The sequence below is a fragment of the Scyliorhinus torazame genome, chromosome 5, assembly GCF_047496885.1.
Source record: "Scyliorhinus torazame isolate Kashiwa2021f chromosome 5, sScyTor2.1, whole genome shotgun sequence".
NCBI classification, from domain to species: domain Eukaryota; kingdom Metazoa; phylum Chordata; class Chondrichthyes; order Carcharhiniformes; family Scyliorhinidae; genus Scyliorhinus; species Scyliorhinus torazame.
This window is the reverse complement of record NC_092711.1, coordinates 291,744,126-291,769,074: the sequence shown is the minus strand read 5'-3', so window position 1 is coordinate 291,769,074 and position 24,949 is coordinate 291,744,126. Positions and strand designations below refer to the sequence as shown.

General features: G+C 47.2%; 1 protein-coding gene across 1 annotated transcript; it reads right to left on the bottom strand.

Annotated features, from left to right (window-relative positions):
* Positions 1–3,114: 3,114 nt before the first annotated feature.
* LOC140421206 (protein Wnt-11b-like) lies at positions 3,115–23,663 on the bottom strand. Its single transcript, XM_072505736.1, has 6 exons — positions 23,320–23,663; positions 23,079–23,228; positions 22,697–22,929; positions 9,295–9,572; positions 6,524–6,816; positions 3,115–4,308 (listed from the first exon to the last, which is right to left on the bottom strand). Exons 2-6 carry the CDS (start codon positions 23,150–23,152, stop codon positions 4,134–4,136), a joined length of 1,053 nt encoding a protein of 350 aa, XP_072361837.1. The 5' UTR covers positions 23,153–23,228; positions 23,320–23,663; the 3' UTR covers positions 3,115–4,133.
* Positions 23,664–24,949: the final 1,286 nt, after the last annotated feature.

Here is a 24,949-nt window from a genome sequence, read left to right as displayed (position 1 = left end):
GTATCCTATAAGGTCAAGGTCCATGACAAGGTTCTGAGGAAGCACCTAGACCACTTCAGAAGTAGGGACACTGCCCCTATTGAAGCCTCGTCTCAGACTCCAGTGGTGACCGTCACTGGTGCAGGACTACCATAGAGTACCCCATGTCTGTCTCTCCCGATTGTGAGGACTCTTGTTCTGACATGGAGACCGAGGAATCAGGTTGTCTCCAATAGCCAATGCCATAGAAGAACTCACATCGGTGACCCTCAGGCGCTCCCTACAGAAACAAAGATCGCAGATTTATTTCCCACCTCCTGATCCAGCTCCACCCACTATGGACTAAAGGCTGAGTGCAAAGAGCTGGAAGAGGTCCCCTCATCGTGGACTCACCGGAGATTAAACCGACTTGAGCAGGGAGGGAAGTTATGGTGACCACAAAGGATTTGGAGGAGAGTCAGTTGGTCTCCTAGTGGGGTTTGTGGAATACGAATTCCCCTATTGAGTGGGTGGAGACCCGCCCAATAGGAACTGGGGAAGGCAGTGGTGTAGTGGTATTGTCACTAGACTAGTAATCCAAAGTAACGTTCTGGGGACATAGGTTCGAATCCCACCAGGGCATATGGTGGAATTTGAATTCAATAAAAATCTGGAATTAAGAGTCTTATGCTGACCATGAAAACATTATCTGGCCATCATCATTATATTGCTGTTTGTGGGGGCTTATGGTGTACATGCAGGCTGCCACACCTCCTACACTGCAATAGTGACTACATTTCAAAACAAACTTATTGATTATAAAGCTGTTTGAGACATCCGGTGGTCATGAAAAGATACTATACTAAAAAAGTTTCATTTTTAATAAATGCGGGTTATTTGAGTGTCAGCTTGCAGTTTGGTTACATGAACTAAGCATAGTCCTTGGTCATAAGCATCCCTACCTATGTACTATCTGGCAGGAGTCACTGGAAAGCAACAGAAACCCTGCCGCAATTTCCCATTCCTTCCTTAAATGTCACTGGGTCTATACCACCCAGATCAGACTGCGTGTACACAATACCTTCCTGATCTGATTACTTTCAATGCTGCACTATATACTGCTTTAATCACTGACAGCGCAAGGAAGCCGCTTATTTTTTGTTCCCTAATACATTACAGCTTTTTTATTTATTTGGACAGATGCTTTAAAATATCTTTAACGCAAATTGCTGTGTAAAGAAGTGCACCACGTGTGAAATGCTCAATCTCCTCACAGCGTTTAGACATCACCAGCTCTGTTGAATTACACTTTTTACATTCGTAACTCTATAATGCCGGTTACTTTATAGACAGCAGTGCAAAAGGTCAATGTTTTCCTCCAAGCAAATTACTTCACACACTCGTTTCAAAAAATATCAATCTATAAAGGGAAAAACGTGGGTTAAGTTTGAGTATGCAGTATTCATACCCCTTTCCTTGCAAATACTGTTGGTATCTGTTATGTATTTCCACCATTTTCGTTTTTCTGATTTCTTTTTATTTGAACTGCCATTTAGAAACATATTCCTCTGGGCAGGTGAGACATTAGATTGCACCATCGTTCCTTCAGAATGCTCCACCCTTTTAGACAATATGTGTAGGAACCAAGAGAGCTATGTGTATAACAAACATTATCTGCACTGTGACATAAACATGGCATCTTGATGGCTCAAAGCATTTTTTTTTTATTTTAAAAATAAATTTAGAGTACCCAATTCATTTATTTCCAATTAAGGGGCAATTTCGCGTGGCCAATCTACCTACCCTGCACATCTTTGGGTTGTGGGGGTGAAACCCACGCAAACACGGGGAGAATGTGCAAAGTCCACACGGACAGTGACCCAGAGCCGGGATCGAACCTGGGACCTCGGCGCCGTGAGGCAGCAGGGCTAACCCACTGCGCCACTGTGCTGCCCCTTCAAAGCATTTTATAACCAATGAAACAATTTTGAAGTTTTTAATGGAGACACAAAACACATTTGCACACTGTGTGCTCCAATCATCGCTGTGATAATGACCAGATAAGCTGTTTTTTAAAATGTTGGTTGAGAAATGAATATTAGTCAGGTCAACAGGGACACTTCTGCTGCTCGTCAAGGTAGTGCCATAGACTCCTTCACACACCTTTAACCTGCTGAATCAGGAGGCAAGATCACTACCACTGAGCCATAGCTGATGACCTGCCATCCAGATTGCTCAAAGCACTGAAAGGGATAAATTGCCAATAAGAATTCTGCTTAAATGATCCCTGGCAGCTTATAGGAGGGACTGACACCTGCACTCATGGTGCTTAATGTAATGGCATTAAGCCATAATGTAATGGCATTAAGCCATTGGTGGTCCTGACAGCAGGCCAGAAAGCCAGGGGGGTATTTCCTGGCCATCAGGCAATTAACTGCATGGCATCGGGGCTTCTGTCCCTTTAAGGTTGAAGGTCACATCTACAGGAGCTATTGGTCAGATAATGGGCAAGTTCTTCAGATCCGGCAGTGCCCCCATGAGTGGTGGCCACTGCCGGTACTGTTGCTAGCTGGAAGCAGCCACCATGGAGGTGGCCACAGAACCCAGATAAGTGGATCAGGCTCGCTGAGCCAGTAGCTTCAGTTGGGAGGGGGGGGGGGGTTGGATATTATTGAGGGTAGGGTGGGAATCTTTCTCAGAAAGCTGTCCTTGCCATTGGGGAGGTTCTCCATGGGCCACAGGGTGCTTGATTAGGAGCACCCGCCCCCTCACCCCCACCCACTACTGAGCCCGAGGACGGCACCAGCTTTTAGGCTGCCCACCATTCTAACATTCACTTAAGGACTGGAAGGCTGTCCTCGACCTTTCCTGCCCCTGCCCGGCATGAGAGTTGAGCGGACGAAAGTCAATAAGGCAATGGGCTCTCTCAACACCCAACTCAAGATGCCATGGTTCTGCTGCCACCTCCTCCCACCGTGTGTCCGAGGACAGGATTAATTAATAAGGTAATTAACTATCCCAGTGAAAGAGGGACAATGTAGTTCCACAGCTTGTGATACCTTATAATTATCATGGTAAACAGGAAAATAAATTATCTTTATAAATTAATAACATATAATGCCACTCACATATCCTCTAAAATGACTTGCCACAGAATTTCCGACCAGTAGAATTTTTTTATTTAGGAAAATAAATAATAACCAGACATAAATCAAAGACAGAAAGTGGAGATACTATAGCTGGTTGCTACAAAGTTATAAAAGTGACAGAATGGTACAATGCTGCCTTCCCCTGTTCATGTCCATAGGGAAGTGTCCTCACCAAAGGTTGATACTCCAGCCAATGTGAAAAATCTAGCCCGCCCTCTCCCAACACCAACCACCCTCCACCGCCACAAAAAACACACTTCTATAAATAAGAATGGCCAAGTACTTGGCAATGCTGAAACCTTTACAAAAAATCCTTTTCCAAATGAATTTTGCCCGTCATGGTAGGATGGCACATTTATTGCACATTGTGATAAGCTCTAGCAGATAGGAATTTGTAATCTTATCAAGGCTTTGTTGGATCACTCCCAGCGAGGTGCAATGTCTGTTATTGTAATGCTCAAGGTCTGCTTTGCTGCACTCTACTCACAGCGTTTCAGTGCAAAGATTCAGAACAGATGGTCCGCCTCCAGGCCATATTTATTCCCTCAATGCTGTGAAGTGTGCCCTGTTTAATGTTTCCCAGAGTAAGCAGCACTTCTCCTGGTTTTGTGCTTCAATTTTCCATCCCTTCAACAATCGATCATTGTTGGTCGCAGTTCTCCCCTTTCTCAATGCCATTCTCTTTCCTCAAATCACTGGCATTCATCGTAAGCTGGTCCTTCAGGCCACTGAGCATAGCAAAGGGACAAAAGAATCTTTTTGATAAATGAAAATGTGTCCATTTGCCAATCTTTTTGAAGATAATAACCTGAGTCCGTTCTCTTGGCTCTTTAGATTTTGCTAGTCTTTTCTTTCAATACGGAGGTTTATCTCAATTCCACGCATTCTTCCAGCAGTATCCAAGGAATATTGGTCTTTTTTGGCAACCAGTCTCCAGGCTTTTTAAATTCTCCCTATAGTTTATCTTCTCAGATACTGCTCCTTTTAGTCTAAGGCTATGCTGCCATTTAGTGAGATCCTTGCCAGTTATTTACACACATACCTTTCTGCAGTCCTCTCACACTTTTTGCACGTTACGTAACAGCACCAGTGATACTTGCAACTACATCTCTCTATAATTGTTTCTGTATATGCATTGTATCCCCGACCACAGCACATCAGGTTACAGCTGTCGCTGCCGACAGACGTCTTGTTGCATTGTCTATAGGTGAAGCAAATAAGGAAAGCAGGTTAAAAATCATTTCGATCAGCAACATACTGGACCTGTAAAACTCAAGGTAATAATAATAATCTTTGTTGTCACAACTACGCTTACATTAACACTGCAATGAAGTTACTGTGAAAATCCACCAGAGGCCACATTCTGGCGCCTGGTCGGGTACACCGAGGGAGAATTCGGAATGTCCAATTCACGTAACAGTACGGGCGGGATTCTCCGACCCCACGCGGCAGAATCCACCCAGCGCGGGGGCGGAGAATAGTCGCGCGTGCGGTCGACGCGTCGCGAGTCGGGGGCCGCTGAAAAAGGCTCCCGCGGCGATTCTCCTCAATCGACCGGCCGAACTGCCACCGGCACGGTTCACATCTGGTACCACCCGGCGGGAGCGCGGACCTGCGGCCGCAGTCCTGGCGGGGGGTAATCTGACTCCAAGGGGGGGGCCTGAGCGGTGGCCAGGCCCGCGATCAGGGGCCATCGCGATCCGGGAGGGGGGGGTTCCTACCTTATTCCGCCCGGGCCCGCTATGTGGGTCTGCCATGTCCGGGGTGCCTGTGCCGAAGTGGCCGCCATGCGCATGCACAGACCCGCTTGCGGCTGCCATGGGCATGCGCGGCCGCGCAGTCTGGAAAGCGGGGCCCCACCGGCAGCCAGAGCCGCAGGACGCACACCGGGGGCCCTGCTAGCCCCCTGGAAAACGGGGAATCACCCCGGAATTTTGAGGAAAAAGTCCGGAGTGATTCTCGCCTGTTTTCCGGCAGGCGTGAATCCCACCCCAGGTCTTTCGGGACTTGTGGGAGGAAACTGGAGAACCCTGAGGAAACCCACGCAGACAGAGAGAGAACGTGCAGACTCCACACAGACAGTGACCTAAGCCGGGAATCGAACCTGTGGCACTGTGAAGCAACAGCGTTAACCACTGTGGTATTGTGCTGCCCATTGACTCATCTACTCATTAGAGTAACAAAGCTACTAGGCGTCCTACAGTCTCAGTCCCATGTCTGGATTGGATTGGATTTGTTTATTGTTACGTGTACCGAGGTACAGGGCAAAGTATTTTTCTGCGAGCAGCTCAAACAGATCATTTAATACATGAAAAGGAAATACATAATAGGTCAACACAAGGTACACAATGTAATTACATAGACACCGGTATCGGGTGAAGCATACAGGGCTGTAGTATTAATCAGATCAGTCCATAAGAGGGTCGTTTAGGAGTCTGATAACAACAGGGAAGAAACTGTTTTTGAATGTGTGACCCTGAATTAATAACTGGTAAAAGAAACCCTCATATAAACGACATATCACCAGACAGATCCCAGGTCTGTGCTGTCATCGGAGTTTAGGAATTGACGTTACAATTTGTTGCTGTGACCCGTAACTATTATGGGGGTAGGCGAGTAATTTTTTACACTCCTGAACAGTAATTTAGAGTACCCAATTAAGGGGCAATTTAGCGTGGCCAATTCACTTACCCTGCACATCTTTTGGGTTGTGGGGGTGAGACCCACGCAGACACGGGAGAACAGTAACTCATTATCCCTGTTCGATAGTACAAGTGTGCAGGCATCTGATTAAGAGTTAGCTGTGGTTCCATATTCGACATTGCTAATAGTCAGTCAGGAGTTTTATACAAATGTTGCTAAAAGACACAAGCTGTTATCTATCACATGGGCATCAGGGGTGGTCAAATAACATTCAGATATTTTGCCTTTTTATCTCTCTATTGTTTCCTCTCTTTCTTTTTGCAATTCCTATCTTTGTGAGATCTGAGAGCGTAATCACAAATAATTAAGTTTTGCCCATTCAGTGTAACTTTGCACTTACGAGTACGGATCTCTGTAAATGCTTTTACACCCCTTGTGATGGCTGTTAGGTCAGACCTCAGCGCAGTAGAGATCTCCTGTTCTACTCCAAGGTGTAATGCTGAGTTATTGGTGCAGGGAATTTGGTTAGATTGTTGTTTCCTTCAGAAGGGGACAAGATATATTGAAACTATTGCCCAAAGTGGGTCAGTTGATAAGCTGTTGATTCTCACCATCTGAACTCACACATGAGGAATGGTCATTGGGTCGAGGCCTGGATGGGCGAAGGGCACCTTTAGAATTGCGTTTCAGCAGGACTAAATCCCAATGGAGAGGAATAGTTCAGTAGAGAATGAATCAATGCAGAAAATGAAGACAGTGCGAGAAGCCCTTACCTCTCATGTGTACCATAGGAGCCTTGCTTTTCACTTGTTGAGCAGTAATCCGGTGAGCCCACCAGGTATATCAGTTCACTCTCTCTAACCGGTCTTATATCGAGTTCTTTTGGCACCAGCTGTTTCCTGGTGCCAACGTAACGGTGAATCACTCTGGTGGCTGCCAGGTACTTTGACTTCAGATTCACAGCAATTTTGCTTAGTTCCTGTAATCCCTTCCAACAGGTTTTGACTGAACATGAGCCAGAAACACCATGGCACTTACACTTGGTTTCCAAAGAATTAATCAATGTCTGGTAAGAGAAAATGCATGTTAGCAAGGCTAAGTAACAATGCAATTATTTTCCTACACATTATACAAGAGACACCAATACTGCGGAGAGTTACTTAAGTTGGAATAAGGAGACTCATTTAAACCCAGACCATGCACTTGCCATCTAGCCTATACTTTACCCATTTAACCTCCCACGGTAAAGGTCTACACAAGCCTTCCTAGTCACTACTAAGCTTATGCATCAATTCTCACAACTCCACTATTTTACTTTCAACTGTGCTTGAAGCAATATCCTCTCTCCCTATTCCTTCCCTGGCTCCCTGGGCAGAGGAATCTTAGTGTCACAGAGTGTTTGTACCATCTGAGATTCAGGAAGGAATCAGCCTACTCTAACACACTATGGGCACGATTCAGCCACTGCATTGTGCCCAATGCGGAGCCGGAAGCAATGGGTGAATCCCAGTTGAGCCCTAAATCGAGCTCCGCGCTGGTCCAATTGTGAGTTACCTGACTCGCTACGCCCGTCGCGATCCGGATCACACCCTCGCTGGGCGTGATCTACATAATGATATTTAAATGAGCCATTCTACTCATTTAAAACCTCAACTGAGCACCCTTTAGTGCTGGTTTCCACAAACATGGACCAGGCATGATGGCATCTCGGGGGTCTGGCAGGCTATTGGACCTCCGGTGGTCGGGGACAGGGCAGGGTGGTATCCTGGCACTCTCCCTGGCAGCCTGGCACAGACTATTGTTCCCCCAAATTAGGTTTGTATCGATCTCAGGTGACTCATTATTCCTCATTGACAGTATAATTGAAGATCAGGCCAGATATCTCTGGCAATCCTTCTTTTGGATTAAGGCATATCCCGCAAAGGCTCACATGCTGTGATTTTGGATTATGTTTTGGCCATTCAGTGACAGAGTGTAACCTTGCACTTAAGAGTACAGATCTCTGTAAATGTTTTTACAACCCTTGTGATGGCTGGTAGGTCAGACCTCAGAGCAGCAGAGATCTCCTGCAATTTTGGATTTTTCCTTCTTAAACTTCTGTAAGCTGCACCCCTGGGAAAGTATAACTAAGGACTGATACTTACTCAGGAGTGAGGCTACCCCAGGGTCACTATATATTCTCAGTATATGAAGGTGCTTGGTTATGCTGCATATCGCATGTAAGTGAAACTGTTCTGTATGCTCTCAATAGGTGGGAACTTTATATACTCTTACAGGTGGAGCTGTTACATTATGCAGTGTCCTCTTGGGAGTGGATTGATTCGAGTTGCCCAGATCATGGGTATAAACGGAATATGAATCTGACCAGGGGATATTTCACCCTCCGCAATGCTCTCCTTAGCTTCCTTCTCAATTCCTCCACCCTACATAATTTCAACGTATCCAAACCGCTACTGCTCATGCATTGTGGAGACGGAGATATCCCCGGGGCCGGCACAGGGGCAATGGCGCCCCATAAAATCCGCCCCATATATTTAATTTTTTTTTTTAAATCCTGATACTTTTGTCTTCTGCCTTAATCCCATGTGTATGTCCCAATCCTTTATTTGCTCTCTGTAAATTTTTAAAATGGGATTCAATGGATTTGACCTCCTGATTTATTGTCTGTGACAATACCTCCAAATGTGATTGGCTGCATACCCTGCTTGATGGCATCACTGTTGCTAGTTACTGGAGATCCTTTCGACTCGGTGCCAGTTACAACCTGAGGGCTGGTTTAGCACAGTGGGCTAAACAGCTGGTTTGTAATGCAGAACAATGCCAGCAACGCGCGTTCAATTCCCATACCGGCCTCCCCGAACTGGCGCCAGAATGTGGCGACTAGTGACTTTTCAGAGTAACTTCATTGAAGTTTACTTGTGACAATAAACAATTATTATTATTACATTGAGTAAAGGGGATTTCATACCACTAGATCCTGTCGGCAGATTGCTTCCAAGATGTCACGATGTGCGGGGAGCACAGAATCCGGGCCTACACTTTGTTCTACTTATACATACTGAGTTAGTGTAGCTGCTCTGGTTGGTTTGTAAGTATTCAGTCCATGGAGTGACCCGAAGCCCATGGTGAAGTGTCCCTGCGTAGAGCTGCTAGGTTAAACTCCGTGAATCTGATTCTGGATTGAGGGAGCCTTCCTTGTTTATAACTCAAACCCATGGCTGGGTGGAGCTTCCCAGGTGTGGTGTTTGATCTCAGCAGTGAATTGAGGGGAGTTGCCATGGTTATGCTATGTAGAAAGAAGAGTTAATTCTCATCCCATGCCATAGATTAAGTAAATGACAGCATTTGCTGTTCCAAATCATGAGTGAATTTAACCTTGACCTGCAAATTGACAAAAATTTGAAGTTAGGTGTTGAAACAAGGCTTGTTTACACTGACACGATTTCGAATACATAATGATGGATATTAGCATAATTTTTTAAGGTGCAGTTTAACCATGGAATATGATGCAGCAAAAATATGCTTCAGCCCATTAACCATTTACCTGCCGACCAACGTCATTGTTGTGCTTGATCATTAGCCTATTTGCCTGTGTTCCAGCCCTGTTGCCTTTCACTGGTGCGTCTGCAAAAACAGAGCCTAGCTGCAGGCCATAGCGGAGGTTGTCACCACAACCACCCCACCTGAAGTCAGGCCCGGCAACCTCTGCTGGAATGAGACCACAGGAGCAGCTTGGCAACTCGCCAGAGGCACAGTACCGTGCGATGGAGTGACTGAGTGCAGCAGAAGAGAGGGCGTACACGAAGGATGACTCCCTTGTCCCTGCAATACATGCAAAATATAGAAATCAAAGATGCATGAAGACCAGTCAAGCCTCAGTTAGTAGCTTACAAACATGTATGTTAGGACATGAAACCTGTCATGTGGATGTAAAAAAATAATGGCACTATTTTGAGGAGCAGGTCAGTTTCCTCCCTCAACACCAATAGTATTAAAGCAGATTAAATGACCATTAGGACTTTGCTCTCTGTGTGCAAATTGACTTATGTTTATGGGTGGCATGGCTGCTTCACAGCACCGAGGACCCGGGTTTGATCCTGACCCCGGGTCACTGGCCGTGTGGAGTTTGCGCATTCGCCCCGTGTCTGCTTGGGTCTCACCCCCACAACACAAAAGATGTGAAGTGTAGCTGGATTGGCCATGCTAAATTGAAAAATCAAAGAATTGGGTACTCTAATTTTTTTTTTTTAATTTCCTGCATTAAAACAGGAACTTCAAAAGTACTTATTGCCTGTTGGAAGGTGTTAGATAAATGCAAACATTTTTTTTTTAAGACAACTTTAAAATTGTTTTTATTGACCACCAACTCTCGGAATTTTCAGGTTTGTTACGTAAATAAAACATAATTACTGCCCTTTTCTCACAACCCTCTCCTCACAATAGATCCCCCAGATAAGTGCATGTCGCTTCACTGATGGCCATCACCTATATTGTGTGAACATATGCACACTTACAGCTATATACACTGATCCAATGATCTAACTGGAAAGGAAAAATGATAAATCAAATCACTAGCTTTCGGAGCACTGCCCCTTCCTCATGATGATTCCTTCCTTCCGATGATTCACCTGAGGAAGTGGCAGTGCTCCAAAAGCTAGTGATTCAAAACAACCCTGTTGGTCTTTAACCTGGTATTGTAAGACTTCTTACTGTGCTCACCCCAGTCCAACGCCGGCATCTCCACATCAGAACTAAATGATTAATATTAGGCATTGAATCAAGTACCATTCCGGTTCATATATTTGTGTGTTTATTCTATAAATGTTCTTGGCTCCATCACCAATCACTTGAAAGTGGAAAATGTCAGACAAACAATTGTTAGAAATTATTGTGTGATTTGGATAGATGCATTTTGGTATTTGCTGGCTTTTATGTAAATCGAAGTTCTGCCCCTACACTGCTCATTCTTGTCAATACTTCTGATGTGTTCACATTTAGTAAATCAAACATGTGAGTAGTAATTAAACAGGTTGAGCCTATCCCAATGTATTTGCCCTACTTTGATGCTTCAAATGTGTGCTGCCTTGATACCACTCCCAAACATGAGATTTCCTTTATACACTTGAAGTATGGCTTTTTAAGAGTTCATTCACTTAGCTTGTAACTGTTGAATCTGACCTTAATGCAGCCTGGGGAATAGTTTCAAAGGAAAATAAAAGGGATAAATGATGTTTGTGCACTGCATAAACAGTTGTTTTTTTTAGTGCTTTTCAAAAGTGCTGCCAAAACATATCCCAAAAGCAAGGAGTAACAGGAATGTATTCCTTCTACTGTGAAGCATTTCTTGTTATTTGGTATGGTGCTTCAGTCCTTATAAACCGGAGGAATTCACCTGAGGAAGGAGGAAGGAGCAGTGCTCCGAAAGCTAGTGAATTGAACCTGGTGGACTTTAACCTGGTGTTGTCAGACTTCTTACTGTGCTCACCCCAGTCCGGCGCCGGCATCTCAACATCAGTCCTTATAAAATGTGATCAAATATAGAATAAACAACACCATGAAAGAGCCACTGGTATTTATAAAGAGTATATACAAAAGAGAATGAACAGCAGCACGCTGACATTTCCTTGCGATGGTTTCAACAGCCAGGTCCTGGACATTCAGCTTTCTTTTAAATTTGAAATACATCAAACATCCCCCTTTTCTTTTCGCTGCAATATGGAGATTGCTGCTTGATTCCTCAATGTAGGACTTCACAGAAAATTGGGGGCCAGATTCTCTGCGCCTGAGACAAAGTGTTGACACTGGTGCAGTGGAGTTCTAGACAGGAAAACTGGCACCGCGCCAGGACACGATCGATTCCAATGAGCCCCCCCCCCCCCACTCTCACCATCCCAGCCAACAAGATGGCAGCAAAACGAGCAGCACCCAGGTTTACCGATGCAGAACTGGACGTCGTGGAGGAGAGGCGGGCAACCCTGTACCCCAGAGTGGGAAGGAGGCTGCCTGCCGCCGCCATTCGCTGAGCCTGGGCGCAGGTAGTCATTGCCGCCCGGACCAGTCAGCAGTTCCGAAAGAAACTGCACAACCTCCTCAGGACGGCCAGGGTGGGTAGGCAGCAGTGCCCCTGGCATCAAACCCCGTTCCAGACACCCATATCCCACCCCCTCCCGGAGGTGGGCGAACCCCCACCCTGCACCACGTGCCGGCACCCATACCATCTGCCATGACTGGGTGCCCTGGCCACCAAAGCCACCCCCTGGGCTGCATGCGTCGGACTGCCTAACACTGTGCGTTTTCTGTTTCCCCCCTCGCCCCCAGGAGAAGGCCATTCATAATCACGGCGAGCGGGAGAAGAGTGGAAGAGTGGAGGGGGACCGCCGGACCTTCGGACCCTCACCGCAGCAGAAATTATGGCCCTAGACATGGTCGGAGGGCCCGAAGTCGCCGGGAGAGAGGTCGGCATTGGACGAGGAAGTGATTGTGATCCCCATGGCACTTACCTCTCCCCCGCCAATATCCACCAGCATAATACCCCCACAACTACGTTATGCGGCCTTCAGTGCCCACCCGGGCCCCATGTCCTACCCATCCTTTCCCTCCCCCGTGTCCTCCTCGTCGGACGAGGACCGGCATTCATCCTCCTCCTCCAGTACATTGCCCCTCTGCTGCACAATGTTGTGGAGGACACAGCAGGTCACCATGATGTGGGAGACCCTCCCAGTGCTATACTGGAGAGCCCCTCCACAGCAGTCCAGGCATCTGAACGTCATCTTCAGGATGCCGAAGCACCGCTCCATCACGCCCCTGCTTGCGCCATGGGGGTCATTATCTCCGCATCAGTCCATGGTGTCTGGATAGGCTTCATCAGCCACGATCGCAGTGGATAACCCCCGTCACTCAGGAATCAACCCCCAACTGGGGGGCATCTCCAAGAGGCCAGGAACTGCCGAGTGTGCCAGGTTTAAGGCGTTGTGCACACTGCCTGGGTTATGAGCGCAGACGTACATCGCATGGTCACACACTAGCTGCACGCTCATCAAGTGGAACCCCTTTCAGTTTGTGAAGACTGGCCGGTCATCTGCAGGTGCTCGTAGGGGACATGAATATCGTCGGTCACCCCCTGGATCTGGGGGCGATGGCGGCGAACCCCACTGCCCGGGTATTCTGGTGGGCTTGGTCCACATTGAGTTGGATGTATTGTGCCGACTGGGCATATAGGACTGCCATGACAGCGCGGGTGCACCTGTGCACCGAGGTCTATGAGACTCCAGACAGGTCCCCAAATTACGGTTAGGGTTAGGAAGGAACTCCTGGCATAGATGTTCAGGGTGACCGTCAACTTGATGGTCACCGGGAGCGGGCGTCCTTCCCCAATTCCTCTGTGGTGTCAGGTGCACCGTGATCTGGCAGGTATGTCGCACAGTTCCGTTGATCAGCTGGCGTCTTCGATGGCATGCCCGCTCCGGCAGGTCCTCGAATGACAGGCGCGGCCGGTACACGCGAGGCCTCATGTGGCGCCTCCTTTGCATCTCCTCATCCTCCTCGGCCCTTTAGGCAGCCGGCTCTCATTCCTCCATGGCTGCCTCCTGTCCCTCTAGGGCAGGCTCCTCCTTGAGCAGTTCCAGCTCGTACATCCCCCAGGGTCGTGGTGACTAGCAGGAAGGCACCATTGCTGGTTGGATTTCCAATATCCATTGTCTGCATGGGTGAAAGGCCAACGTGTTAGCACAATGCGTACCCCCGTTCCCAACCTGGTCCAGGGCTACGTGGTGGTCCCGGTTGGCACTACGGACCCTGCCCCTGCATGTCACCCTCCACATCTCCGCACCCCAGGCCCCGTTGATGCTTAGCACAATGTGGGCATCTGGCCCTGGTGCCCATCCCTGCTGCCTGGGGTAGCATCAGCTGATGCTCTGTGACCACCATTCGGTGCCCCCCGGGTGGGCCACATGCTGCCCCACGGGCGGGCGGTTGGAATAGGGGTGGAGAGTGGGGCTGAGGTGTGGGGGTGGTGGCATCCATACGGCCGGTGTCGCTCTGTAAAACCATGGGCCAAGGTATGTGGTCAGTGGGATATGCAGCAAGGTGGCTGCCTTACAGGTCGCGGCAATGGCGGTCCTTGCCTGGACACTCTCGTCCCATGGGGATTCTCCCCGGCCCCACAGCTGGTCCCATGGTCACTCCCCCTTCCTCCCTCCACCTCCCCGATCTGCTCTGGCAGGGCGCCCTCCCAGCCAGCCCGACCTGTCTCAGGATCGGCAGCGCAAGGTTGCGTGTCCTAGCCCCTCTCTCTCTCTCTCCCTCATCAGCCACGGGGCCTGCTTCCCAATTTTTAATAGCACAAATGAACCTCATCGGTGGGAATTCCCTCGGCAGAGGTGGAGCCTCACAGAGGCCCCAGAGAATACCGGGTCAGGCCCACTAATTATATGCATATATATATATATACACATGCAGAGTGGAACGCAACGGCACCGCTGTAGAGTCCCGGGAGAATTGCGATCTGGCGTGAACTAGGCGACCGCCACGATTTTGGCGTCAAGACAGATCCTCCGCCCAATCGCGTTCCGCGACCCTGGTGTCTGCCGACGGAGAATCCCGCCCCCTTATGACCTCATAAGATAGCAATTTATTTATTTGTTGACTTTTATAAATTTAGAGCACCCAATTCATTCTTTTATCCAATTAAGGGGCAATTTAGCATGGCCAATCCACCTACCCTGCACATCCTTGGGTTGTGGGGGCGAAACCCACGCAAACACGTGGAGAATGTGCAAACTCCACACGGACAGCAGTTTATTAAAAAAATATATATATTTATTAAGGTTTTTTAACATAATTTTTCTCCCTTACAAACAATAACCCCCCCCCCCCCCGTAACAAAAAAAAACGAGAAATCGCGCAGAGCAAGATATATACATGGCAAAATGATATATTTACACAGCGTTGTACACTCGCCCTCACCCGTACGTGCCAGTTTCCCCAACCCTTCATGTTATCTCTTGCTCATCCACCCTCACAGGCAGTCCCCCCTTTCCCCGCGCCCTCCCCCCCCGCTCCCAGGACGTCTCCCCCCCCAAGGTTGCTGCTGCTGCTGACCGACCTTCCTCTAACGCTCCGCGAGATAGTCTAGGAACGGTTGCCACCGCCTGTAGAACCCCTGCGCAGACCCTCTCAAGGCAAACTTAATCCTCTCCAACTTTATGAACCCAGCCATATCATTTATCCAGGCCTCCAGGCTGGGGGGCTTTGCCTCCTTCCACATTAGCAAGATCCTTCGCCCGGCTACTAGGGACACAAAGGCCAGAATGCCGGCCTCTTTTGCCTCCTGCACTCCCGGTTCATCCACTACTCCAAATATTGCTAGCCCTCAGCTTGGCTTGACCCGGACTTTCACCACCTGAGATATTGCTCCCGCCACTCCTCTCCAGAACCCCTCCAGTGCCGGGCATGACCAAAACATATGGACATGGTTCGCCGGGCTCCCTGAGCACCTTCCACATCTGTCCACCACCCCAAAGAACCTACTCAACCTCGCCCCCGTCACGTGCGCTCTGTGGACCACCTTAAATTGTATCAGGCTGAGCCTGGCACACGAGGAGGAGGAATTAACCCTACCTAGAGCATAAGCCTACAGGCCTTCCTCGATCTCCTCCCCCAGCTCCTCCTCCCATTTACCCTTCAACTCTTCTACCAGCGTTTCCCCCTCTTCTTTCAACTCCTGGTGTATTTCCGACACCTTGCCCTCCCCGACCCATACACCCGAGATCACCCTATCTTGCCGGACAGCAGTTTATGTTGGGCAGTGAATTCGGGACAAATTAATTATCCTCGTTATAGTATGACTTTGTAATTTACTTGCTAACATCAATGGCCACTCAGTCTTGGTTTCTATAGCTTACTGCTGTAGGCAAATCCCAAACTAAAGGCGGCCGATTTGAGAATGTTGTTTCAAGGCTATACTGTTGGTACAAGACGGGCTCCCAATCCCAAGAGGTTTAATTTTCATTTATTTCTTTTTTTTTTTAAAATGTTTTTATTCTTCTCCTTTTCACATTTTATCCCAAATTTACACCCACCAACAATAAACAATAATCAGTCACAAATATGTAAATCCCCAGATCAATAACAACGATCCCATCCTCCCACCAAACCCCAGACATTAGCCCGCATGTTCACATAAACAAATGACAAAAAGGAATCAGGAATCACCCATAGTCACCATTAACACACACCGTCCCCTCCCCCCCCCCCAACTAATGTTCGATGTTATCCAGTTCTTGAAAGTGCATAATGAATAATGCCCATGAATTGTAGAATCCTTCCATCCTTCTCCTCAGTTCAAACTTAACCTTCTCAAGAGTCAAGAATTCCAACAGGTCCCCCGCCACGCCAGGGCACAGGGTGGAGAGGTTGATCTCCAACCTATCAGGATCTGCCTTCGGGCGATCAACGAGGCAAAGGCTACAACATCTGCCTCCACACCCGTTTCCAACCCTGACTGGTCCGACACCCCGAATATGGCCTCCCGGGGGCCCGGTCCAGTTTCACGTGCAACACTAAAAACCTCCTTCCAGTAATCCTCTAGCTTTGGACAGGACCAAAACATATGAACGTGATTACCACCCCCCCCCCCCCCCCCCCCCCCCCCCCCGGTAACGTTCATACACATCTTCTACTCTTTCAAAGAATCGGCTCATCCGCACCCTCATGACCACCTTCAGCTGTATCAGCCTCAACCTTGCGCATGAGGTGGAGGCGTTCACTCTCCGGAGCACCTCACACCAGAACCCCTCCTCCATATCCTCTCCAAACTCTTCCTTCCACCTCGCTTTGATCCCTTCCAGTGGTGCCTTCTCCTCTTCCAAAATAGCTCGGTAAACCACCTTCTCCAGTCCCCCTGTCGTCAGCACCTCCTCCAGCAATGAGGGGCATAGACAGAATGGATAGTCAGAGGCTTTTTCCCAGGGTAGAGGGGTCAATTACTAGGGGGCATAGGTTTAAGGTGCAAGGGGCAAGGTTTAGGGATGTACGAGGCAAGTATTTACACAGAAGGTAGTGAATGCCTGGAACTCACTGCTGGAGGAGGTGGTGGAAGCAGGGACGATAGTGACATTTACGGGGCATCTTGACAAATACATGAATAGGATGGGAATAGAGGGATATTGACCCAGGAAGTGTAGAAGATTTTAATTTAGACGGGCAGCATGGTCGGCACAGGCTTGGAGGGCCGAAGGGCCTGTTCCTGTGCTGTACTTTTCTTTGTTCTTTGTTCAATGTGGAGGCCGGCTCCACCGGGAAGCATGTATCTAAACATTTCCCCCTGCTCCAGCCCATATTTCGCTTCCAGCTCCTTCAATCCTGCAAAATGACCCCCAAGAAACAAATCTTTTAGTGTCTTAATCCCCTTCTCCTCCCAATTCCGAAAATTTCCATCCCACTTCCCCGGCTCAAATCTGTGGTTCCCCTGAATCAGCATTTCCCTTGACCCTGCCGCCAACCCGAAGTGTTGGCGAAACTGCCTCCAAATTCTCAATGAAGCTATTATTACCGGATTCCCTGAGTATTTCCCCGGGGCCGTCGGGAGCGGCGCTGTTGCAAGTGCTTTCAATCCCGACCCCCTGCACAAACTCTCCTTCATTCTGAACCACTGGGAATCTTAATTTTAATCTATGTAGCAACTTTACCAGGTCGGTGCAAAAAGCACCAGCGTGAGCTTAAATGATAAAAAAAACCAATCTGCTTGTATTCTGTGACTTTTATGTAATAAATTATCTCAAGTCGCATTTATGGAATCGCAGCAGGAAAAAAGGCAGGATGTGTTTAAAGGCATAGTTTCAAGCACTGAAGCTGAAAGGGGGCTCAGTCGAGGGAACGGCAGAAGGACTATGCAACTTGGGGGATGGAATTCCAAACAACAGGGGCATGATGACGGGAAGCTTGATTGCAAATGGTGGTGCAAAGAGTACTGGAATTCTCAAATGTCCTGAAATTGCACTGTTTCTAAGTTGCAGAACTGGAGGTTCAACAGTGGAGCAAGACCGTGTAAGAATTTCGAGATGAGAACAATGATTTTTAAAAAGCAAACAGATTTCAGGAACACAGCTTCCTGAAATCTGGATGTAAAGTTTTATGAATATCCATCGTCAAGAAGGATCTACTTATGCTTAAGTGAAGAAACTCTTACTTTCAAAACTCTTGACAGGGACATTCAAGACTATTTTGCAAATCCTTTTAGGAGTGATCAATTGAATGTCACAACCAAATTCTGGGTTGGCTGTGCAGTGATTTTGATAAAACCAGACAGCAAGAACAAAAGTCTGTTCTTTGATTGCTGCCCTTTATACAATCCCATGCACAGGCACAGTTGAGCACGTTTCCCATTTCACTCATGCATGACTAAAACCACTTCACTCATGCACCCATTGTTTTAAATGTCCTGTCTTATTCCAGCTTTGCAGAGTGTAAAAGGTTACCGGGCTTTTGTATTATTTTTAAAAAACATCCATTCAGTGGCAAATAATACGATGAAAGACATTATTCAGTGTGATTCTATCTAAAGCAATAAATAGTAGGTGCACAGCTTTCATAAGCTATGTTTAGGTACCAACATGCTATTTTAATCTAACCTTAAAAATGAATATTTGACTTGCATTTATGTAACATGGAATATTATAGAACAGCACAGAGGAAACGCACCGAGTCGGCACGGTCTTTTCGAAGAGTAATCTTATCAGTCCTTTCATCTCTGCAATTTATTTTCCTTCATGTATGTGTCCAATTCCCTTTTGAAAGCTGTTATTGAATCCGTTTCCACCACCCTATCAGGCCGTGCATTCCAAATCCTAGCCACTCATTGCATAAAAAAAGCTCTGTTTCATGTCGCCTGTTTTGTTTTGCTAACCGTTAATCTGTGCCTTCTGGTTATTGATCCTTCAGTTGCTTAAAACAATTAGCTTTATTTCCTTTAACTGAACCTTCCAACATTTTGAACACATCCCTCAAAACTCCTGTTAAGCTTTCTGTTCTCTAAGGAGAACAACCCCAGGTTCTCCAGTCTATTCATATAGTTCCTTGTATGTTAATATATACTCATATGTTTCCTCCCTGGAACCATAAAAAAGTTACAGCCCATCTTATCCATGCCAGCCCAAGGACACCCAAGTGCCCTTTCTAATCCCACCTTCCAGTGCCCGGTCCATTACCCTTTAGCTTATAGCACTTAAGGTGGCGATCCAGGTACTGTTTAAAAGAGTTTAGGGTCTCTGCCTCCACCACCAACTCAGGCAGTGAACTCCAGACTCCCACTACCCTCTGCGTAAAAACGTTCTTCCTCATGTCCCCTCTACACCTTCTGCCACTTATCATGAATCCATGTCCCCTGGTTCTAGAATTTCCCACCAAAGGAAACAATTTTATCGTGTCCACTCTATCTCTTCCCCTCATCATTTTGTACACCTCAATTAAGTCACCTCTCAGCCTTCTTTGTTCCAAGGAAAATACCCCCAACCTATCCAAACGCTCCTCATAGCTACCATTTGAGTAAATCCCTTCCTCTCCAAAGCCCTCACTTCCTTCCTAATGTGGTGCCGAGAATTGGGCACAATAATCCACCTGGAGTCGAAGTAAATCAATTTAGCATAACTTTCTTTGTTTATTTATAAAATCTAGGATTACAGATGCTTTACTAACTTGGAATGGCTGAGGAATTGTGCAAGTTGCTCTTGCACTCCCTTTTAAAGTTGTATCATTTTGCTCATATTGTCTCTCCTCGTTCTTCTTACCTAAATGTATCACCTCATACATTTTTGTATTGACTTCTATCCATCATTAGTCCACCCATTTCAGCTCATTTATGTCCTTTTCTTCGTTGCTTACTGCAGTTCCAAGTTCAGTGTCATCTATAAGTTTTGACATCCAAGTCCAAGTCATTAATACATATCAGAAACAGCAATATTGAATTGTGGGGAGCAACACTGTGTGCCACCCATGGCCAAAATACAGTCTATCCCGACAAATGTCTGTTTTCTTACCATTTAGCCAATTTAGTGTCCATGCTGCTACTCTTAACACCTTTAATTTTGCTGGCAAGCCTAAATATTATTACATTTTAAAACTAGCACTAATCAAAGAATAACTTCTTTCAAAGAATATCAGCAACCTACTGGTTGGTAAATAACCTCCACCCTTTGTACATTTAAACCTAACTAACATTCTGCAGCCCATATCCTAGCCCACACTCAAGCACACCTCACCATCACACTTGGCCTAGCTGACCTAGATTGGCTGCCAGTCCCCAATGCCTCAGATTTTAAATGTTCACCTTTGTGTTTAAATTCCTTCATAGCCTTGTCCCTTCTCATCTCTATGGCTTAATCAGCTCCTACAATAGTCTCTTAAAACTCCATTCCTCTTGTCCATCATCCCATCCCATTAGGTGGATTGGCCATGGTAAAATTGTCCTTTATGGTGCATGGATGTGCCGGTTAGGCGAGGTTATGGGGATAGTGCTCGGGAGTGGGCCTAAGTAGGGTACTGTTTCAGAGGGTTGGTGCAGACTCAATGGGCAGAATGACCTTCTTCAGCACTGTAGGGATTCTATAATTTTATCCCAACATGCTGGGCCTGTTCCTGTGCTGTACTTTTCTTTGTTCTAAAGATGTTAAATAAATTCAAGTTGTGAGTGCTGCATTTTTGTAAAAGGCACGACTTTAATCTATTTAATGCCTTTCACAACCACCAACATCCCAGGGACTTTATAGGTGTGATGCACAAAATGCTGCAGGCAATTGGAGCGCAACAAACTCCCCAAAACATCAATGTCACAATGACCAATCTGTTTTCCTAATATTAACTCAGAGATAAATTTTGATCAGGATAGTGGGGAGAACACCATTGCTCTTCTTCAAAATGGTGCCATGGAATCTCATACATCCACCGGAGGGGGCCTTGATTTAAAGTATCATTAAAAAGGTTACGGGTGCGATTTAACAAAAAAAAAAAGAGTCCCATCGAAGGCAGGTTTAGTGGGACACTTCCCGGCACTTGTAGCGCCAGGAATGACCCCGCTATCGAACGGGACTGTTATTTCTGGGGCCTCGGCGGGCAAGCCCATGCTGAGGCCGCACTTACCTTAATTTCCTGCACTGAGGAGGTCTGTTCCTATTGGGGGATCCTCAGGGCCGCTGCCTCATAAGGGGAGGGTACCCCCAGGTCCAACTCCCAGCATGGCAAAATACCATCGGGGCAGCCAGGCAGTGCCAGAGGCCTCCAATCACCTGGGAGACTCCCCCAAATGCCATTCTGTCTCGTTTGTGGACACTAGTGCAAAGCGGCACGTGGCTGAGGCCTCCTCAGCGAGCTGGGTAAATTGCATCTTGAATTGGGCACAATGCGGCCGTTAGATTATGCCCTACACCGCTGACAGTGCAGCACCCCTTCAGTACAGCACTGAAGTATTAGTCCTGACTTTTGCATCTTAAGTCCTAGGGTGGGGCTTTAGTGTCCCACTAAACCTGCCCTCGATGGGACTCTTTTTTTGTTAAATCGCACCCGTAACCTTTTTAATGATACTTTAAATCAAGGCCCCCTCCGGTGGATGTATGAGATTCCATACATCTTACAGCTCAGTGACAAGAGGGCTGGCTAGCAGCTGAACATTGGAGCTGCAAATGATAATGAGCAAGATCATAGAATTTACAGTGCAGAAGGAGGCCATTCAGGCCATCGAGTCTGCACCGGGCCTTGGAAAGAGCAACCCACCTAAGCCCATACCTCCACCCTATCCCTGTAACCCCACCTAATCTTTTTTTTGGACACAAAGGACAATTTAGCACAGCCAAACCACCTAACCTGCACATCTTTGGACTGTGGGAGGAAACCGGAGCGCCCGGAGGAAACCCACACACACACAGGGAGAATGTGCTGACTCCGCAAAGACAGCGACCCAAGCTGGGAATCGAACCTGGGACACTGGAGCTGTGAAGCAACTGTGCTACCCTTATGTTAAAGCTGCTAAAAGACAACCATCTGTTCAGCATAATTTTGAAATTCCCAGGTGACAATAACGGATGATCAGCAAACTTTCCCAATGCCCCAGCCAACACGTCTCACTCAACCAACACTGCCAAAAAACAATGTTTTCATCTACAGTTTGTTGAAGCTTACTGTGTACAATTGGCTGCTGTACACAATAATTATTGAATAAATTAAATAATAGATAATAATGATGAAGTTCTATGAGATACTGAGTCTATAAGGCACTATATAAATTAAAGTCCCATAGAGACATGAAAGATATTAATTATATCAATTGTGGAATGATCGCCAGGAGGGCACCCTGCCCTTCTTCAAAATATGAAGTCTTACAACACCGGTTAAAGTCCAATAGGTGTGTTTGGAATCGCTAGCTTTCAGAGCGTAGCTCCTTCCTCAGGTGAGTCCAACCCTGTTGGACTTTAACCTGGTGTTGTAAGACTTCTTACTGTGCCCCAGCCCAGTCCAACGCCGGCATCTCCACATCATGGCTATCTTCAAAATATGTCCTGGGAGTGCTTAACTCCTTGGTGTCAGTGGCAGTACTCTCATAAGGTTAAGAGTTCAAAGGGCGGCACTTCTTCGACCCCACAACCCAAAGGTGTGCAGGGTAGGTGGATTGGCCACAATAAATTGCCCCTTAATTGGAAAAAAATAATTTGGTATTCTAAATGTATTAAAAGAGTTCAAATCTCTCTCTCCCCAAGGACACCGAGCACACGATCTAGGCTGGTATCCTGTGCAGCAGTGAGGGAGTGCTGCAGAATGAAACTGAGGCCTCTTTTTAAAAAAAAATTAGAGTACCCAATTCATTTTTTTTCAATTAAGGGGCAATTTAGGTGCTGAGAACAAAACTTCTAACTGGGAGGACTGCCGCTTACTCTAATCAGGGAGACAATAATGTACTTCACCTCTGTTGAGGTCTGGATTGAAGTGGGGTGCCAAGTGGATGGAGGAGCAGTTCCACCTCATGTCTGACATGCTTGCCTGGCACGCCAGCCGCGTCTGTTTGGCCGCGAAGACGATGCTGTGCATGAGCTCCAGGTTCCGCCGGCAGAGCTGCTGCTGCTCCGGGACCAGAGGCGCCAGTTTACAATGTTGAGTCTGGTTCCAGCCTAATGCAGTGCCGCTCACAGCGATGCCACTGTTTTGAAGAAGAAAAAACACACAGAAAGGACGGGTTACAAATGCGTGCGATGCCATTCAAAAAAAAATGCTCCGACTTCCCTAGGGAAAGGACACTAAAAAGCCAGCCTGTCTCTATTTTAATATCGCTGAAGCTGGTGTACTCACAGCCATTGGATACCGCCGCATAGCCGCCACTCAAACACTAGCAGCAGAAACATGCAGCCAGTTCCCATCTCCATTTTCAGTCTGAGCTGGCGAGAAGCTCGCTCTCCCGGCACAAAATCCCCCCTGCCTGGGGTGGGGGGCGAGAGAGACCTGGAAATAATGGAGAAAGTTTGTAAATAAGTGCAGGAGCTGCTCTGACCCCCTGTGTGTTTATAGGCTGGACACAGCAAAGTGTTGTTACCCCTCTTGTTGAAACAGGCTCTGATCAATATCTGATCAATATCCCAATGAAGGGAGATGGGAAAGGATGCAGTCCCACTCTCGAATCTCTCTCTCTCTCTGTCCGATTGATTCAGCTGCAAAACGTGTCCCGAGTTGCAAAAGGCACAACAGTCTTGTATTTTGGAGTTTCCTCTGCGTGGATTTTTTTGGTGAACTTTCGCCCAGGGCAGTTGTGGGTCCGGTGGATTTGGTGACTTTGCAGCAGGTACGAAGAGAGGTCGGTACTCGGGGAGCGGGCGTCAGCTTGTGACAAGGATGAAGTTTGGAAGAAGCCCGGGATTTCCCCACCCCTCCTCCCTTGCTTTTATAGCTGAGCGTGACGCGAGCTGTCTCTCATTCCCGTTCACCATGTGGGATCAGGTGGAATGAATGGGGCTGACGGCAGCTGCGGGACATCAAAGGGTTGGGAGGGAGAGACGGATTCCTGTTCATTTGAATCTGGCACTGGGCAAATACACAAAGTGCAGCTCCTGTCACCCCCCCCCCCCCTCCCCTCCCCATGGGGTTTGCCCCAGGACAAGACCCTCTGTTTATTGTTCGAGAGGAACGGAATCTGACTTTGAAATTCATTCACAGTTTGCAAAAAGCACTCGGATGCACTCGGCTATTAGCCAGAGAGCACAGTTCAATAAGAGGGCCAGCGCCCTGCACTGCCCCCTGTTCCTCTAGCACAACCCAATGTTAGGTCTATTTTGCAGACGTTTTTGATACGCGCAACCTCCTCTCGGCAGTCAAAGTGTGAAGAGGAAGTTAAACAACCCCCCCCCCCCCCCACCACACACACACACATACACTTTAACTATCTTCCGTATTTTACAATCAGAAAAATCACTGAAATCACTCCCAGTACCAGACTGAAGTTATCCAATGTTAATATTGTTTAGTTTCCTTTACTTTTCCTATTTTAAAGAGAGCGCATCGTTAGTGACAGACAAAACGAGGCTTTAGGTCTGTTCCGATGTACACTTTTGACTAAAGCGGTACTGAATCCAAACAGTAACCCTGATTATCTGCTCCACAGTCAATGTCCCTCTTGGGCTATTTTGTGTCAGGTTTGTGAGAATGGAGGCCTTTTTTGTTGTAAATATATACTTTCTTCATAAAACACCTAAAAGGATATTATAAAACATATCAAGTTGTCGTAACAGGAATGTGCCACCATATTCACAATTTCTACATATTGCGCTCTGAGGCGCATTTAACTGTTTTCCAGCCAAGAACTACAGTCCCAGGGGCTCCACGCAGGGGGCTTTGACAATGTGGAAACTGAGAGATTGTTCCCCCTTTTGGGAGAGTCAAGGACCAGAGGGCATACTCTCAGAGTAAGGGGTCACCCATTGCAATCAGAGATTAGGAGGAATTTCTTCTCTCAGAGGGTAGTGAATCTGTGGAGCGAGCTCACTCGCGGCTGGGTCATTAAATATGTTCAAGACCCAGTTGGACAGATCTTTAATCAGTAAGGGAATCGTGGGTTGTGGGGATAAGGTGGGAAAGTGGAGTTGAGGATTATATGAGATCAACCATGATCTCATTGAATGATGGCACAGACTCGATGTGCCGAACGGCCTAATTCTGCTCCTCTGTTTTAT

What these genes read in the sequence shown, in the direction of transcription:
- LOC140421206 (XM_072505736.1), bottom strand. Translation starts at nt 23,152, where the DNA reads ATGGAGATGGGAACTGGCTGCATGTTTCTGCTGCTAGTGTTTGAGTGG. An exon ending in CAATCCAGACCTCAACAGAG is followed by an intron (nt 9,573 to 22,696) that starts GTGAAGTACATT and finishes CATGTATTGCAG; the next exon opens with GGACAAGGGAGTCATCCTTC. An exon ending in TCCTATGGTACACATGAGAG is followed by an intron (nt 4,309 to 6,523) that starts GTAAGGGCTTCT and finishes CTTCACCTATAG; the next exon opens with ACAATGCAACAAGACGTCTG.